This window comes from Phascolarctos cinereus, unplaced genomic scaffold, assembly GCF_003287225.1.
Source record: "Phascolarctos cinereus isolate Bilbo 61053 unplaced genomic scaffold, phaCin_HiC Scaffold_2;HRSCAF=192, whole genome shotgun sequence".
In the NCBI taxonomy this organism is placed as follows: domain Eukaryota; kingdom Metazoa; phylum Chordata; class Mammalia; order Diprotodontia; family Phascolarctidae; genus Phascolarctos; species Phascolarctos cinereus.
In genome coordinates this window covers 43644464-43663566 of record NW_027555625.1, presented here as the reverse complement: position 1 = coordinate 43663566, position 19103 = coordinate 43644464, and the positions used below count along the sequence as shown (strand labels likewise).

The following is a 19103-nucleotide window of genomic DNA, read 5'->3' as shown; positions in this document are numbered from 1 at the left end:
TGTATATGGAGTTAGAAAATCACAAATAGACGGTGTCCAGGTTAAATTTTTTACTTTTGTTAAACATTTCCTGGTTCCTGTTTAATTTGTTTCTGCAGCACTCAGGGAGGGGGAGCATTTAGCAGTGAGTTTGGACACCTTAATTTTAAAGATGAGGAGACTAAGGCCTAAAGGAAGGTTAGGTGATGAGGTCATAGAGGTAAAAGTAACAAAGCCTGGATTTGTACCCATCTAAAGGAAAAAAATGTGGTTGTGAAAAGTTAAAAAATGAATAGGAATTAGCTGTAGCCAAATTTAATTGTTAAATATTCAATCTGCTCTTAGTTAATTTAGGCCACAGGAGTGGGGAACCTGTGGCCTTGAGGCCACATGTTGCCCTCTAGGCCCTCAAGTGTGGCCCTTTGACTGAATCCAAACTTCACAGAACAAATCCTCTTAATAAACAGATTTGTTCTGTCAAACTTGGACTCAGTCAGGCGGCCACATCCTAAGACCTAGAAGGCCATATGTGGCCTCGAGGCCAGCAGTTCCCTACCCCTGATAGGGTGATATGACCCACCTTACTCACTGACCTTGCAGATGTATGTATGCTGTCACTAAAAATAGTTTGACAATGAGAGAGACTGGCTGGTTGGTCCATATAGTGGGTTTTTTTTTCCTTAGGGAAGATTATTCTGGTCAGTTAGACTGGCATATAGTCCTCTTTTTCATGCTGATCCTTATTAGCTTCACTTAGAGAAGAGAATGATTCTGAACCCTCACTGTATTCTCCCTGCCCCGGACCTTTTTCTTTTCCAGCCCTTTGAAGTGTGTCCTAGAGCTGACTGGGCCTTGTTTATGACCTTGTGGGCAGTTGAAGTCATGGTATTGACTAAGCTAATGATCCAGGCCTCAGAAGAAAGGTCCCTTCTCTTCTGCTTCAGGAGCAAGTTGGGAGGTACTGCTGTCATTGAGCTATCTGGCTTGGCAGGTGTGTGCTAAGGGATCACTTCTCAGGCTCTCCCCAGCACTTGCTGCTACACTAGGAAACAGTCACAAGCTTTACTAGGCCTAAACTGCTTAGGGAAGGCTTCTGAGGAGCCTCAAAGCAGGGGTTCATGGCTCTTCCCCCCCTCCCCAGGAGGGGTGCTTGGTAGCTTGGCTCTGTGCTGACTCTGGCCTATAGATATTTAGAAGTGTGGTTGCTGCCATTCCAGAGGGTGCCTGGGGAAAAGAACCTGCAGCCCTAGGAGGTAAGCTGAGGGTGGCCTTTGGAGTCTGGCCACCCATGAGCCTCTCTTGCTCCCCCAGGTCCAAGGCTGGCCGAGCCTCATCGAGATGTCTGCACCACCAAAGATCAGCTGCTTTTGAGGGGTCTTCCCTGGCTCTGATTGGCTGTTCTAGCCCATCCATCTTCCTCCTGGCCAATGACAGCCTCCTTCACACATGGGCCCTGCCCAAGGTGGCAGTTGGAGGTGCTCTAACTGCCACTATCCCTGGGGGAGCTGTGGAGGCCATGGCCAACAGGAGTGGCCGAGCCCGAGGCCAGGCTCTGGGCCTCTTCTCCCTGGCCCTGCCCGTGGGGGACGTGAGTGTTGTTTGGGAGTGGGGTACCTGGGGGGTGTGGGGGATATAAGTGTTGTTGGGAAGGAGATGGAGAAAGGAGCAGTAGGAAGGCCCAGGCCCAGGCCTGTGGGCAGTCTGCTCAGGCCTTTTAGGCTGGACCCTTCTGAAGTCACCTGGTCAGCTTCTTAAATGATGAAGGAAAAAAGGGAGTGTGGACTAATCCCTGGCCTAAGATCTTTGGGTCTAGCCCCCACAATTTTATTGTTGAGAAAATTGAGGTAGAGAGAGGGTCAGTAATTGGACAAGGGCCATATAGGCTAGCAAGTGTCTGGGGTGGGATTTGAACGTGAGCCTGGTTTGGCTACCAGTTGTTCAGTCCCGCAGCCCACAACAACAGGGGATAGGAAGAATCCCATGATTACTAAATCTACAAGATCTCCAAGGCAATTGGAGATTGTGAAATTGAGTTAAGATGAAATCCCATTTGAATCTACAGGACCTGAGTTTAAAAGGAATTGAAAAGAGCCACAAAAAAAGATTTGAACCCAGGGGAAAGAAAAAGGAAGGTGTCACCAGGCTCCCTCTCTTCTTCTAAGGCTCTAAGTGGTAGCAGTGCTATTTAATCTCTTTTTCTCTTTTGGTGAGTCTGAACATTTAGTGTTCCGTGTTTAAAGTGGGAAGGAGGGAAGAAGAATCTTCCCTCCTACAGAATGAACAGCACAGTATTTAGAGATTCTGTTAAGAGTAATTCTGACAAGTATTAAGAAAACATTTGTTGTACAGCTTTGCTCACCATAGAGAGACAACAAAAGAAGGTATCACCCAGATTTGTCACAAAGGATTCTAGAACTTGGAGCTGAAGGTACCTAAGAGGGCATGTAGACGTACCTCTTCATTGGACAGAGAAGGAGTAGGAGGCCCAGAGAGATTAAGGGACTTGCATGCTAGCCGTGTAACCACTAAGTAGCAGAGCTGAGACTGAAGTGAGCCAAGCTCCTCTGCCTCCCAATGCAGAGCTAAGAGATTTGCCCTCAGGTTCTCTGAGTTAACATTCAGTGCTCTTACAACTGCCCTGCTCTGTCTCAGTGACATGGGAAGTTCAGAAGGCTGGGCATTGTGATCCTATGGGAGTGTCAGTGTATGTTAAAAGTTATTCATGTGTGCTAAAAATAGTAACCTACTAGTTCAGGCTTTTTGTTGCTCAGTCATGTTCTACTCTTCTTGACCCCATTTGGGGTTGTCTTGGCAGAGATACTAGAGTGATTTGTCATTTCCTCTCTCCAGCTCATTTTTATAGATAAAGGAACTGAGGCAAATGGGGTTAAATGACTTGCCAAGGGTCACAAAGGTAGAAAGTGTCTGAGGCCAGATTTGAACTCAGGAACATAGCTCTTCCTTACTCCAGGTGTCACCTAACTGCCCTTATTTTCAGGCTGTTTATTTACTGCCTATTTTAGCAGTTAAGCAGCTATAACCAAAGCATATGGTTTGTAAATGTCACGTATCAGTCCTCTGTTCAGTATATGTGTAGGAATATAGATTGGTTCAGTGGTTGGACAGTTCCTGAGCTTAGGGATTTTAAAAATTAAAGAATTAGCTTTTGATGTTTTGAATGAAAAATGAAAGAATTACAACGTGGTAGTTAATTTCTATTCACAAAAATAAAGAAATGAAAAAACCTGTTTGGGTTAGGAAGCAGCCTGAACAGTAGTAACCAATCTTTTTAAAAAATTTAAATACTGAATAAAATGAGCATTTCCCTATTCAAAGTAGAACAGAATGTAATGTACATGAAACCACAAATCTCTATTTTGGTACAAATTGTTTTTCTTTTTAAGTATATAGGGTATCCCAAAGGTTTTAGCACAATTTTAAACTTTAACTTCAGAATCACATAAATGCTACAACTTTTTAAAAAATCACTTGAAAGTTAAATAAATTTGTTATGCTTTTTTGAATTTTGAATAATATTTTAATGAGACACGGCAATAATTTTGTATAGCTTGTAACATTTATACTTCTGAAGTTATCAAGCTAAAAACTGCATTTGGGGGGAAATCTGTTTAATTCAACTTGTAACTTTCAAAAGCTGTCCTGCTGTACTTCTGGCTTCTGTGTATTAAAAAAACTTTCAATACTTCCCATTTCCTTCCTTCCACCAATTCTAGCCCTAGCCTCCCTCTCCCTCCCCACCTCCATTAGAGAAAAAAAAAGAAAGAAAAAACTCTTGTAACAAAAAACATGTACAGTCAAGCAGAACATATTCCCATGTCCGAAAATATTTTATTGACTCTTACCACCTTTCTGTTAGGAGGTAGGCAGCATACTTAATCATCAGTCTTCTAGAATCGTGTTTACTAATTGCATAGATCAGAGTTCTTAAGTCTTTAAAAGTTTTTTCTTTAAAGGCATATTCTTATTTTATAAATTGTTTTTTGTTTATTTCTTTTTAAAAAATAAATTTTTATTATCTCTTAGTTTATATTGCAAATATTTTCCCAGTATTCACATCCCTTCCTGTTCCCACAGAACTATCCCATATATAACAAATTTTTTTTTTTAAGATAAAGGGGAAAAAGACAAAAAATTCAGCAAAACTGATCAATAAATCAAAAAAGTTTGTTCTTTATAATGTCACAACTTTCACTTTTGATTGTGGTGATTATTCTTTACATTTACCGTATTGCTGCCCTAGTATGTATTGATTTCTTTGCTTTTCCTCGTTCTTTATCGGTTCATGTATATCTTTATCATATTTGTAGTTTCTTAAGCATAATAACATTCCATTACATTTGCCTGCCACGGTTTGTTCCAACATCCCCAATCCTGCTCTGTTCATTTTACTCCACATCACTTCATCCAAGTATTCCAAGATTTCTCTGAAACTGCCCCTTTCATAATTTCTCTTGGTGCAATAATATTCAGTTGCATTCCTTTATTATAATTTATTTGGCCATTCCGCAATTGAGGGTCAGTCTCTTAGTTTTCAGTTCTTCGCTGTAACCAAAAGAGCTTCTATAAACATTTTTTGTACATGCCAGTTCCTTTTTCTCTTCCTTGGTGTCTTTGAGTATAGGCCTAGAGGTGGCATCTTTGGGCATAGGCACTGTTCATTGACTTCTGAGGCCTAAATCTGAATTGCTTTCTTAGATGTCTGGATCAATGAGCAGCTCCACTGAAGACAGTACATAAATGTGCTTGTTTTCTCTCAACCCTGCTGTGGTTCTCGTTTTCCTTTTTTTGGTCATCTTTGCCAGTCTGAAGGGTGTGAGGTGGAACCTTAGAGTTGTTTTAATTTTTATTTCTTTAATTATTAGTTAGTTGGAGAATCTTTTCATATTCTTGTTGAGAGCTTGGATTATTTCCTTTGAAAACTACCTGTTTGTATCTTTTTTTTTATCTTTAATGTACTGGGGAATGACTCTTATTTTATAAATTTGAATTAGTTCCTTATATATTATGGATGCAAGACCTTTATCAGAGAAACTTTTTGCAAAGATTTTTTCCCCAGTTAACTGTTTCCCTTATAATCTTACCTACATTGGTTTTGTTTGTGCAAAACTTTTTTTAAATTTTATGCAATCAAAATGTCACCCTTATTTGGTCCTGAACTCTTCCCTTATTGATAATTGTGAAGGTATTTTCTTCCTTGCCCCTCTAATTTTTTTTTTTGATAAAAACTTTAAGTCGAGTATCTATTGGAGTTGGTTGGTCTGCACCAAATATCTTCTAGACTGCTCTTTACTTTTCCCATTGTTTTTGGTGGAATCATGAGTTCTTGCCCTGGGATTTGGAAGTCTGGGTTTACCGGAGAGTATGCTACTGTATTCATTTGCTTCTGTATGCATTGATCAGTTGCTCTATTTTTAAACCATACTAAAATAGGTTCAATCAGTTTTTGCAGTAAAATTGAGATCTGGTTCTGCTAAACTTATTTCTTTTTACTTTTTTTTCTATTATTTTTCTTGATGTTCTTGACCCCATCCTCTGATTTACAGATGAGGAAACTGAGGCCAAGAGCAGTTAAGTGACTTCCCCAGGATTACACAGTTTATAAGCGTCATTGCCAGATTTGAGGTGGAAACCAAAGTTGCCTCGATTTATTTGCACTTCTCTAATTATTAGTGATTTGGAGCCTCTTCCTAGGCTTGGTGACAGCTGGATTTTCTTCTTTGGAACTGCCCGTTCCTCTCCCCGCCCCCAGATCAGCTGGAGGGGGCGTGGCCCGGCTTCTGGGGGCTTGGTCAGGCGCCTCAGCACGGAAGTGGCGGCCCTGCGCCCAGCCCGGCTGCTGCTAACCGGCGCTCCCCGCCCCCTTCCAGACTCCGCCATTGCTCATGGGTTCCACAGTGCCAGCCCCGGAGCCCTCCCTGCGGCGGCCATCCAGCCCGGGCCACCGGCCTGGAGCCATGGCCACTGACTCGTGGGCCCTGGCGGTGGACGAGCAGGAGGCGGCGGCCGAGTCGGTGAGCTGGCCTTGGCTGTCACGGAGCCTGGGCCCTGCGGGAGATGGGGGGAGCGGGCTGGGACGGTATCGGAGGGTGGGCGGGCGGGGAGGTAAGGTGGGGGGGCCGGGGCCCGAGCCCCCGAGCGCGCATCCTTTTTTGATTTACGTTTTTTTCTCTGGGCAAAATCTCTCTCCTCTGCACTGAGAAAAAAGCCCCAGAGCTTTGTAAAAGATGGGCGCAGTCAGGCTTGGACGTGCCCTGACTGTGGGTCAGTCTGCGGCGTCAGTCCATCCTCTCCATCGGGAGGTGGAAGCATGTGAGAAACAGTTTTCCTAGGGTGATGTTAGGCCTCGGGCTCTCGGAAATAGTAGGAGCTCTGTGGAAGGTATTACCCAGCCATCTTTGGTCTCTGAGTACCTTCCTTGCAATTTGACAGGTACACAAAGAAAAATGGGAAAAGCCCCTGGCCAACTCCTCTGCTGTATTTGAGGATAGAAATGGTTTCGTTTTTGTTTCTGTGTATATACCCAGTACGGTTTCTGGTTCATGATAGGATCCTTGATAAATACTTGTTGATTGATTGATTGATTGATTGACTTCATCCCCTTACATACTAAAACTCCTCTCCTTTTCCCCTCCCAAATCTTTTTTTTTTTTTTTTGGCAAATGTGTCTCATAAGTAGAGAACTGGTAGATAGCTTTGATTTGGGACCAACTCTCCTGTGATTTGAAAAGTATTTTTCAAAGTCCCTGAAAACTATTTCAGTCATTGGACTGTGCTAATTATTGAAATTCTACTAGTAGAAATTAATTACATTGTGTTTTGTGCTCTGGTAACATACCAGTACCCTTGGGAGTGGTAACAGGTAACCATAATCTGTTATTTAAAACGGTAATATTAAGTGGTTTATAAAATACTTTTGACTTTGCAGGCTTTAATGGAAGGAGAGAGGTATAAAGTAGAAGCAATGCTGATTGGGTGGGCAGGCCTGGCCATCCTAAGGATCCAAGGCACTTAAGAATATGGACCTTAAGGCTAGTGGGGTGGATACATCAGGTTTCCAACCTTTCAGTTTTGGCTGAGGCCAGTGCCAGTTAGTTTAAAATTTCTGCCTTTCCTATAGGGGTAAGTTCCACAGAACTAATGCTATAAAGGCTCCTCTAATAATTGTTTGACAAGAAGGAAAATCTGTCTGTCTGATCTCTGAGTTTTAGGATTTCTTAAGTGCTTGAATAAAGGCCAGTTGAAAGTTTGTAGTTGTGGTAACAGTGCTTTGATAGACTTCATATTGTTCTTTCAATTTGCTGGTTAATTTCCAGAGAGGTAGAAAATGTTTCCAGGGAGATTTGCAACATTTATTTCTTTTTCTTTAGTCAAAGTAAATAGAGCAGTAGGAGGGCAATTTAGGAGCAACTGTGGCTTCTTATACTCATTCTTAAGTGTTCAAATTCAGTATATCACCGCTAGAGTGATGGAAAATAGAGTTGGAAAAGAAAGGATTTAATGACGCAGGCTTTGCTTTAAAGGTCTGTGAGAGCATGTTTTACATGTTCTAAGTTCTGTGGAACTAGGTGGGCATTCTATACTTTTGGGTTGTGCTGAGACCTTTACAGAATGCCACAAAAATTTATTTTATTATTACAATATTTTTTACCTGAAAATTATATTCTAATTGTTATAATTTGGTACAAGTCTATTTGTTTAGTAGAAAGGATGATACATCAAATAACAGCATATCTTCTATTGAAAAGGTCCTAAAATGTTATACCCAACATTGGTAGCGATAAATATTTGCAATGCATTTAGACATCAGTGTTTATTGAAAGAAATACAGTTTATGATAAGCAAGATATATTATTTATTTGGATAGGCTTTCAAACATTGTCGTTAAGTTTGTTATTATAAGTATTAAAATAACCATCCTCAAACTTCTGTAGCAAAGAGTAGTAGATTGACACAAGTAGTTTAGAAAGGCTGCCTTGTAAATTTATTTGTATAATTTACCAAGGTAGTCAACATTCAACCATATCCTTTACCAGCAATATTTCATCAATATATAGTTTAGTATTTTTTCCCTTCCTGTCTTCCCAACATGACTTCCCTTGTAGATTTTATTCTCATAGATATTAGGAGAGATGCCTAGAGGTGCTGTTATTAAATGTCTTTTTCCTTTAGTAGGATTAGAGAGTCTTCTCCACGCCCAACTGATCAACAAATGAAATTTTTTTCTTGCCCTTCCCCTCCTTCAACCCTAATTTTGTATAAGTGTTGAAAAGTATCCACCAGCTCTTAAAAAAACACATTAATTAGCCTTGGCCTGTTCTGGAGAGTGATTTAAATATTACTTGATCATGGTGATTTTTTAAAGTACTTTGAAGTGTAATGATGCTGTTAGAATCTTTTTAATTCTTTAAAATATCTCTCATTTTTGTTTTTGATTGATTACTCATACTTATCCTGAGGGAAAGAAGTATCTTCTTGAACTCATAGAATATTGACTCCCTCCAGAAGACTTTGCATTCCACCCTACGTTCTACAGCACTAGGTGCACTTTCTCAAATTTACCTGGACACACTGGCCAGTAAGATGAGTAGGCATATTCCTTACTTCTCATTGTTTCTTCCAGAATCTCCTTATGTCCTCATCAAAAAGCAGCTTCTTGGGGCAGCTAGGTGGCGCAGTGAATAGAGCTCTGGCCTTGGAGTAAGAAGGACCTGAGTTCAAATGCAGCCTCCGACACTTAACATTTACTAGCTGTGTGACCTTGGGCAAGTCACTTAACCCCATTGCCTCACCAAAAAGCAAAAAAAAAAAAGCAGCTTCTTTTCTTTGAGAGCTGCTTTGTGCATCTGTGTCATCCTATCTAAATTCATGTTGCAGTCTTTGTTGCCTTCCAAGCCATTCTCCCTTCTTTGTCAAGGAATTCAATGCCTGACTCACAGTTCTCTTCACCCACTCAATCTCTGCCCACAAATTGAAGAACTTCAATACATTTTTCAATGTTCCCTTAAACTTTTTGACCTTCTAGTTCCTTAGCCTCAATTTCATAGTACCTACTCATTCACTGTACCTTAGATAAATATAGAGTTGGATGGTCATACCTTTGATCTTGTCTTCCATAACCATACAACCTCACTCACTGTGTTCTTTTGCATTTTTTTCCTTGGCATAGACTGTAATGTGCATACTTGGAATGCACTTATTCTAAGTCTAAGAAGCCTTACTTTTTTTTATCTTTTTTTAAATTAATTTATTTTGATTTATCAACAATAACTTCCATATGCTTTTGAGTTGAAAATTTTTCTCCCCCCACCCTCCCCAAGACAGCACACAGAAGCCTTACTTTTTTCAGGCTCAACTTAGTTGATATTGCTATAGGAGGTTTTCTTCATCCTCAAATTATCTGTAATATTTAACTTTATCTGTTTACATATTATAGGCTCCAATAGAAGGGAAGCTCCTTGAGGGCTGTTTTTATATCCCTAGTACTTATCACAGTCCCTCTTAATCTAGCTCTTACCACTTTTTTTTGTTGTTTTACACCTCTTCAAACCATGACACAGGCCTTCTTGCTGTTCATAGAACAAGAAGGTTCCTCCTATCTTCTCTGTTTCTCCTCCAAGCCTGGAATGCTTTCCCTCCTCCTCTCCAACTATATTGGCTTCCTCCATGTCTTAAATCCCATCTTTGACAAGAAGTCTTTCCCTACCTCTCTTAATTCTCATGCTTTCTCTCTTTTAATTATTTTCTGTTTTCCTGAAGACAGTTTGCATATATTTGTCTGCTTGTTGTCTGATCTATTAGATTATGAGCTTAAGGTCAGGGACTGTCTTTTGCCTCTTTTTGTATACCCAGTGTTTAGCACAGTTACTGGTACATGACGCTTAACAAATGTTTATTAAGTCAAAACAAAGTAATTAGACATAATTGGTGCTTAATGATAGTTTGTTGAGTGAATAAAATGAATATAGTTTGCCTAGCAGGCTAGGTTCTGTCTTTTCAACTTTCATCTTCTTTAGTTTCAGTTCCTTGTTAACTACTTTTGTCCTTTATTTTCCGGTTTAAAGACCATTCTCTTTGGAAGAAAACACATAAACAAAATAGGAATTGGGCAGTTCAATATTTATCTTCATCTCACCCATTCTGAGCAGCTGTCTTATCTCTTTTCTGAGGTTCCTATTGCTCTTATGTACTTAGTTTAAAAGAATAAAAACAAGAAACATTTTGTGCTGTCCTTGCATGAATTGCTAGCCTCAGTTCATTCCGAAGATTAAAGATCCTGATACTCTTATAGGACTATTCTATTCTATTTTGTATTCATCTTCAGTTTACCTAGCTTTGCTTTTGTCTTTTGTGCTTTCAAAAATTTAAAAATTGGAGTTGGTTAATGAATTTACTCTATGCCTGTAATGTTCTCTTTACACTGGTCTCTCTTTCCCTATTCCATTAGTATCTTTTTTGCTTCTATCCTTTGAATTCTCATCCAGTTCTCTTGGGTTGATTTCCCATGTATAATATTAGGCCAGTGGACTCTACCTGTCCTTTGTCTAGCCCTTTCTAATACTTTCTGTTGTTTTTATTGTGCTAGGTTGGAGAGGAAACATGGAAGCATAGGTATTGAATTATATGCCTTAAATTACGTAAAGGAAATGTCATCTCCTTGACAGCAAAGGCTATTAACTTTTTTTTAATATCATCAGTCCCTAGCACAGTACAGTACTTCACACACAGTAGGGACTTAGCAAATGCTTGTTGAATTGTAAGATAGGGTCTTGGGTACTTGATTTGCTTCATAGGAGTGAAAAGATATCATGTCTGGTTTGTGTTGTAGCTGAAGGACTGCTTACTAAAAGTATGCAGTACTTGTACGTATAGCGTGATGACACATAAGTTTGAGGCTTCTGGATGCCTGGAGTAAGTAAGTAGTTCACTTAGTTCCTCAGGATTGCTGTAATGTGGAAGATTACAGTGAATAGTAGTGACTATCTTTTGACAGCAGGAGAAGAATCAGAAAAGGCTTTGATAGACATGGAGGAACCTGGTGAACTACGTGTTCTGGAATGAGCTCTTGTTAGACGTTCTTGATCGTTTTTTGATATAAAAACCTTAAAGTTGCTGAGAGCCTTTCAAATAAGGTCAATATTCGTTTTCTACCTCCTGCATAGTTTGCTGGCCTGGAGTTAGGAAGACCTGAGTTCAATCTGGCTTTAGGCCCTAGTTATGGGACCTCAGGTAAGTCACCTAATCTCTGTTTGCCTCAGTCTCCTCATCTGTAAAAAGGGGATAATAACATTACCCATATCTCCAGAGTTGTTGAGGATCAAATGAAATAATATATAGCTTAGTGCTGCTGTGCCTGGCACCTAGTAAGTGTTATATAAGTGCTAGCTATTATTATAATTATAATTCAGATCAGACACAGTGCTGATGAGTAGTGGTTACGTGCCAGCAGCATTCTTGTTTCTAGTTTGGGTATTTGGATGTCTCAGTATATAGAGTAGTCATGCTGCTCCCTGCAAGTTTGCAATTTAGGGTGCCCAGCATGGTAGTTGGGTGGCAGTTGAATTTGAGGCAGTACTTAGGCATACTGCAGTACCATAGATGGAGCATATTTCTCAACAGAACTGGTTTATAACCATTCATGCTTATGAATGCTATTTCTAGACTTGACATTCTTTGACCACCTTTCCTGTCTATATGCCTTGATAAGGCTTCCTCTTCTCTTACTCTCCTTATAATTTTCTGTTGTCTGGCTTTTGACCTCATTATTCAACTGAAACTACTCTCTCCAAAGACCAGTGATATCTTGATTGCCAAATCCAATGGCCTTTTCTCAGGCCTCATCCATCTTGACTTCTCTGCAGCCTTTGACACTGAGTGTCACCCTCTTCTTAATAACTCTTCTCTTTAGGTTTCTGTGCCACTATCCTGTCATAGTTCTCTTCCTCAGGACTGCTTCTTCTCAGTTTTCTTGGCTGGATCTTCATTCAGGTCATACTTGCTAACAGTAGGTTAGAGCCTGGGCTCTTTTCTCTTCTCCCTCTTTGCTCTTTCACTTGGCCATCTCCTCAGCTGCCATGGATTCTGTTATCTCTACCTTGATGCTTCTCAGATAGATTTGGCCAGCCCTAACCTTTCTTCCTGGGCAGCTAGGTGGTATAGTAGATAGAGCGCCGGCCTGAAGTCAGGAGCACCTGAGTTCGTATTCAGTCTCAGACCCTGGCCAAGTCACTTAACCCTGTTTGCCTCAGTTTCCTCATCTGTAAAATGATCTGGAGAAGGAAATGGCAAACTTCTTCAGTGTCTTTGCCGAGAAAACCCCAAATGGGGTCAGGAAGAGTCGACAGAGCTGAAATGACTTGACAATAACAACAGCCACCTCTCTCCTGCCTTTTATACTCACGTCTCCAACAGCCTGCTGACCATCTCAACTGGATATCTTGTAGGCATCTTAAACTTAACATATCCAAAATGAAACTCAGCAATTGCTGCTTCTGGAGCCAAGATGTTGGAGTAAGAAGTAAGTTGCTCTTATTCTCCCTCATTGACCTCTGAAAGCCTAGAAACTATTGATCCAGGAAAAACCCTGGAACAGCTGAACTAGCAGAAAGATGGGGTACAGCAGTCTTGTAGCCCAGGAAGCTTGGGGGATTAACAGGAAAGGTCTCTCTTGCTCTGAGGGAGGGGGAGCAGTACAGGTGTCCCAGTAAGCTAGCATAAAGCCCCACTTCAGCATACCAGGGGTATATCCTGAGCCCCATGTGGTGAAGCAGGCAAGCACCAACACCAGGACCCCTCTGTGGCGTGCCCCCCACATCCCGAGTGCATCAATACAGATGGGAATGGGTGGATACCAGCTCTGAAAACCACCACGAACCAAGTCTCCCAGTGCCTCAGCAAAACTCTGGGAAGCACAACTCTAAGAGGTAAAGCTTCAGGCTGAGAGACATCCTCCAGCAGTGAAACATCCCTGTTGCAAGACCTGGGTGAGGAGGAGCCAAAGAATGGAGTGCAAGACCTGGGTGAGCAGGAGCCAAAGAAACTAGCACAGGGACTGGATGAGCAGGTGACCCCCAGGGGTCAGACTCCCTACTCCTACCCCTAGTGTTTCAGTGTTGCTGATTCTAGCCCAACACCAGGTAAGCTACCAGAACTCTACAGCCTCCGGCTGCCAGCATCTGAGGCCCCAACACACAAAGCCAGTGACCAGGCCCCCCAGCCCCCAGCACAAGAAGCTTGGGTCAATGTCCCCTGCTCAATTTTTTTTTTAAAGTCAGGAAATAAGCAAACACCATGAGCAAAAAGAAATGTACAATGACCATAGATGCTTGTTGTGGGGACAGGGAAGATCAAGTCAGAAATTCAGAAGAAGACAAGATTGTCAATATACCCACATCCAAAACTTCAAAAGGGACGATGAACTGGTCTCAAGCCCAAAAAACCTTCTTGAAACAGCTCAAGAAGGATTTTAAAAGTCAAATAAGAGAGGCAGAAGAAAAATTGGGAAAAGAAATAAGAGCCATGTAAGAGAGAGTTAATAGCTTGGAAAAGGAAGGACAAAAATTAACTGTAGAAAACAATTCCTTAAAAAATACAGTTGGCCAAATGGAAAAGTACATTGAAGAAAATAACTCCTTAAAAAGTAAAATGGGCCAAATAGAAAAGGAGGTACAAAATCTAATAGAAGAAAACAATTGGTTAAAAATTAGAATTGGGCAAGTGGAAGCTAATAACTCTATGAGAGAGTGAGAATCAGTCAAACAGAAACAAAAGAATGAAAAAATAGATGAAAATGTAAAATACCTCATTGGTAGAAAAACTGACCTGGAAAATAGATCCAGGAGAGACAATTTTAAAATTATTAGTCTACCTGAAAACCATGATGAAAAAGAGAGCCTGGACAGCATCTTTCAGGAAATCATCAAGGAAAACTGCCCAGAGGTCCTAGGACCAGAGGGTAAATAGTCATTGAAAGAATCCACCAATCACCTCCTCAAAGAGATCCCAAATTGAAAATGCCAAGGAAAATAATAGCTAAATTCCAAAATTGCCAGGTCAAAGAGAAAATACTGCAAGCAGCCAGAAAGAAAACAATTTAAATATCATGGAACCACAGTCAAGATTAGCCAGGACCTTGCAGCTTCTACATTAGAAGATCGTAGGGCATGGATTATGATATTCTTTAAGGCAAAGGAGCTTGGATTACAACCAAGGATCAACTACCCATCAAAACTGAGCGTAATCTTTCAGGGGAGAAGATGAACATTCAGTGAAATAGGGGATTTCCAAATCTTTCTGATGAAAAGACCAGAGCTTAACTTCTAGGGCTATATCCCAAAGAGATCAAACAAATGGGAAAAGGACCCACACGTACAAAAATATTCATAGCAGCTCTTTCTGTGGTGGCAAAGAATTGGAAATTGAGAGGATGCCCATCAATTGGGGAATGGCTGAGCAAGTTGTGGTATATGAATGTAATGGAATACTATGGTGCTATAAGAAATGATGAACAGGCTGACTTCAGAAAAACCTAGAAAGACTTGTATGGTCTGATGCTGAGTGAAGTGAGGAGAACCAAGAGGATTTTGTACACAATAACAGCCATGTTATTCGATGACTGATATTGTTAAACTGAACCATTCTCAGCATTACAAGGATCTAAGACATCTCCAGAGGTCTCGGGGCGGAAAATGCTGTCCACATCCAAAGAAAGAGCTATGGAAGTTGAATCACTATCACTTATTTTTACCTTCTGTTGAGTTTTGTTTCCTTTTTCTGAGGGTTCCTCCTATTGGTTTTAATTTTTACTTACAACTTCACTAATGTGAAATATGTTTAATAGGAATGTAAATGTATAGCCTATATCAGATTATGTGCCGTCTTCGGGGGGGGGGGAGGAAGGGGGAGAAAAATTTTCAACTCAAAAGCGTATGAAAAAAAAAAGCATATGGAAGTGATTGTTGATAAATCAAAATAAATTAATAAATTTTTTTTAAAATGAGAGATATGCACAGAGATAAAAAAAAAAAAGACCAGAGCTTGACAGAAAATTTGATCTTCAAATACGAGACTCAAGAGAGGCATAAAAAGGTAAACAGGACAGAAAAAAAAACAATATGTTATTAACAAGGGCAAACTGTTTACATCCCTACAAGGGAAGATGACACTTGTAAATCTTCACAACTGCATTGTTATTACACCATTCAAAAGGGGCATACATAGACAGAGGGGGTGAGTAGAAGTTGACTTTGATGTAATGATAGAAAAGCTAATTAAGTGGACTAAGTAGATCTAATTAAGGGATTGTACTGGGAGAAAAGGAAAGGAGGAGGCAGACAAGGGTAAATTTCATTACATGAAAAGGCACAAAAACCTATTACAGTAGAGAGAAAGAAGGAAGGAAGATGAGCATTGTTTGAACTTTACTCTCATCAGATTTGGTTCAAAGAGAGAATAACATAATCAGGTATAGAAATCTAACTTATGCCATAGGAAGTAGAAAGGGAAAGGCAAAAGTAAAGGGAGGGGGCTGATAGAAGGGAGGGGGGGACTGAGGGAGGCTGTGGTCAAAAGCAAAACACTAGTGAGGAGGAAAAGGGAGAAAGGAGAAAGAAAAGTATAATTGGGGTGGGGAGGGATAGGATGGAGAGAAAGACACAGATAGTAATCATAACTGTGAATGTGAATGGGATGAACTCTCCCATAAAACAGAAATGGATAGCAGAATGGATTAAAAACCATAATCCTACAATATGTTGTTTATAAGTAACACATTTGAAACAGAGGGATACATACAGGGTAAAGGTAAAAAAAAAAGGCTAGAGTAGAATATATTATGCTTCAGCTGAAGTAAAAAAAGCAGGGGTAGCAATCCTTATCTCAGACAAAACAAAAGCAAGAATAGATCTCATTAAAAGAGATAAGGAAGGAAACTACATCCTGCTAAAAGGCACCATAAACAATGAAGTAATATCATTACTAAACATATATGCACCAAGTGGTATAACAGCCAAATTCTTTTTTTTTTTTTTGCTTTTTGGTGAGGCAGTTGGGGTTAAGTGACTTGTCCAGAGTCACACAGCTAGTGCCAGATTCTTAGAGGAGAAGTTCAGGGAGATAAGGGAAGAAATAGACAACAAAACTATACTAGTGGGGGACCTCAGCCTCCTCCTCTCTGAACTAAATACATCTAACCACAAAATAAACAAGAAAGAAGTTAAGGAGGTGAATAGAATTTTAGAAAAGTTAGATATGGTTGACCTTTGGAGAAAACTGAATGGGGATAGAAAGGAATATAATTTTTTCTCAGTGTTATGTGGCACTTACACAAAAATTCACCCTGTATTAGGGCATAAAAACCTCACAATCCAGTGCAGAAATAAATATTAATTGCATCCTTTTCAGATCATGATGCAATAAAAATTATAATGAAGGGCCATGGAAAGATAGACTAAAAATTAATTGGAAGCTAAATAATCTAATCCTAAAGAATGAGTGGGTCAAACAACAAATCATAGAAACAATAACTTCATCCAAGAGAGCGACAGTAGTGAGACAACATACCAAAACTTACGGGATGCAGCCAAAGCAGTTTGATATCTCTAAATGCTTACAAGAATAAAATAGAGAAAGAGGAGCTCAATGAAGTGGGCATGAAATTAAAAAAATTAGAAAAAGAACAAATTAAAAATCCCCAGTTAAATACCAAATTAGAAATACTGAAAACCAAAGGACAGATTAATAAAATTGAAATTAAGAAAACTATTGAGCTAATAAAATTAAGAGCTGGTTTTATGAAAAAAAAACCCAATGAAATAGATAAACTTTTGGTTAATTTAATTGAAAGAAAGAAGAAAACCAAATTTCCGGTATCAAGAATGCAAAGGGTGAATTCACCGGCAAATGAAGAGGAAATTAAAACAACAATTAGGAACTATTTTGCCCAACTGTATGCCAATAAAATTGACAATCTTAGTGAAATGGATGAATATTTACAAAAACAAAAATTGCCCAGATTAACAGAAGAGGGAATAAAGTACTTAAATAACCCCATCTCAGAAAAAAAAAATTGAACAAGCTATCAATGAACTCCCTAGGAAAAATTCTCCAGGTCCAAATGGATTTACAAGCAAATTCAATCAAACATTTAAAGAATAATTAATTCTAATACCATATAGACTATTTGGGAAAATAGGTGAAGAAAGAGTCTTACCAAATTCTTTTTATGATACAAATATGATGCTGATACCTAAATTGGGAAGAGTCAAAATAGAGAGAGAAAATTATAGACCAACTTCCTTAATGAATATAGATGCAAAAATTTTAAATAAAATATTAGCAAATAGATTACAGCACCTTATCACAAGAACACTACACTGTGACCAGGTAGGATTTATACCAGGATTGCAGGGCTGGTTCAATATTAGGAAAACTATCAGCATAATTGATCAGAACTGAACTCATCATCTTTTCCTCAGTCCCCTCCTTTTCCCGACTTTTCCTATTACAGCAAAGGATAACCACCATCTTCCCAGTTGCCCAGGCTCATGATTTAAGTATCATCTTCAACTCTTCATTTTCTTCCTTCTTATTTCCAATCAGTTGCTAAGTCCTGTCAATTTTTCCTTTGTGACATTTCTAGCTGATATATCTTCTCTTCTCTCCTCTGGCATTGCTACCACCTGTTGCAGACCATCGTCACCTCACACATATCTTATTGCAATAGCGTGCTGGTTGGTCTCACTACTTCAGGTCTTTCTCCACTCCAGTCCATCCCCCTCAGCAGTGATCTTCCTAAAGCTCAGGTCTGACCATGTCTTGCCCTCATTCAGTATAGTCGGCTCCCTATTAGTTTTAAGATCAAATATAAAATCCTCTGTTTTGCTTTTAAAGATCCTTATAAACCAGGCCCTTCTACTTTTCCAGTCTTTGTATACCTTGCTTCCTTTTGCATGTTGTGCAATTGAGCATGACTGACTTCCTCACTATTTTTTGCCCAGTATACTCCATGTCCTGATTCAGTGCATTTTCATTTTCTCATGTTTAGAATTCTCTCTCCTCATTTCAGTTTCCTTAAGGTCCCAGTTAAAATCTCACCTTGTGCAGTAAATCCTTTTCTCTGTGATCCTAGCTCCAATTTACCTTCTATATATCTTGTTTGTACATGGTTGTTTGCATAGTTGTTGTCTTCCCCATTAGACTGTGGACTCCTTGAGGTCAGGGACTGGTTTTTGCCTTTCTTTGTTTGCCCAGTGCTTAGCACAGTGCCCATCACATAATAAAGCTTAATGAATCCTTGTGGACTTGATTCCCACCTCATCATGCTGGGCCATCTCCAGTTGTCTTGACCTATATCTGGCCACTGGGCTCAGATGGCTCTGGAGGAGAAAGTGAGGCTGTTGACTTTGCATAGCCCTCCCTCACTTAAATCCAATTCACTTGAAAGTCATGGCGTCACCTTCCTGATGTCATGGTCCTCTTGGAAAACAAAGGACAAACAACAACAACAGCCTCGTCATCACTCTTCAGTTGCCTCTGCCCCTCTGATGGGAGAGCAGGAGGGAGGAGCAACAACTTCTCCCAGAGCCCCCATTTAAAGAGGGCTCCCAGGCAGCTATCTCGTCACTTCATTTTTTATATTTATGTCCCCAGCACTTAGCTCAGTGCTTGGCACATAATGGGCGCTTAGTGATGTTTTATTAACCGACTTGACTGTCAGCCTGCTAGCCAGCATTGCTGGTGGCATTAGCTACTTTTTGTTTGTAATATCAGAGGAATGACAACTTGGATCACATCGGATGAAATCCAGCAAATATTTATTTAAGCATCTGCTTTGTGTGGTTTCTATGTTAGACACTGGGGATACAAAAGTGACAGTCTCTTCCCTCAAGGAGCTTATATTCTGCTGGGAAGGTAAAACATGCTCACAGATGATTAAATAGAGTATATATTCAAAGCAGTTCTAGAGGTGAGAAGAGACTAACAACTGAGAGTCAGGAGAAAGCCCTTGTAGGAGCTTCCCCTTAAGTCACATTGGAAAGGAGATAAAGGATTCTGAGAGATGAGGGAGAGCATTCCAGACTTGCAGATGTAATAGAAAAGGTGTCCAG

The 19103-nt window shown here is 40.0% G+C and overlaps 1 protein-coding gene across 2 annotated transcripts in view; it reads left to right on the top strand.

The window, feature by feature from the left end:
• The first annotated feature begins 1252 nt into the window (after positions 1–1252).
• The window catches only part of LOC110192456 (ATP-dependent RNA helicase DDX19B), a 42297-nt gene continuing 24446 nt past the window's right edge, over positions 1253–19103 (top strand). Inside the window, exon 1 of one of the 2 annotated variants that reach the window (XM_020963625.2) lies at positions 1253–1567. In XM_020963625.2, the coding sequence (XP_020819284.1) occupies positions 1268–1567 (300 nt within the window). In that variant the 5' untranslated portion in view covers positions 1253–1267. Of the gene's footprint in view, positions 1568–5815; positions 6012–19103 lie in introns of those variants that run through there. The other variant, XM_020963626.2, reaches the window with a different exon arrangement.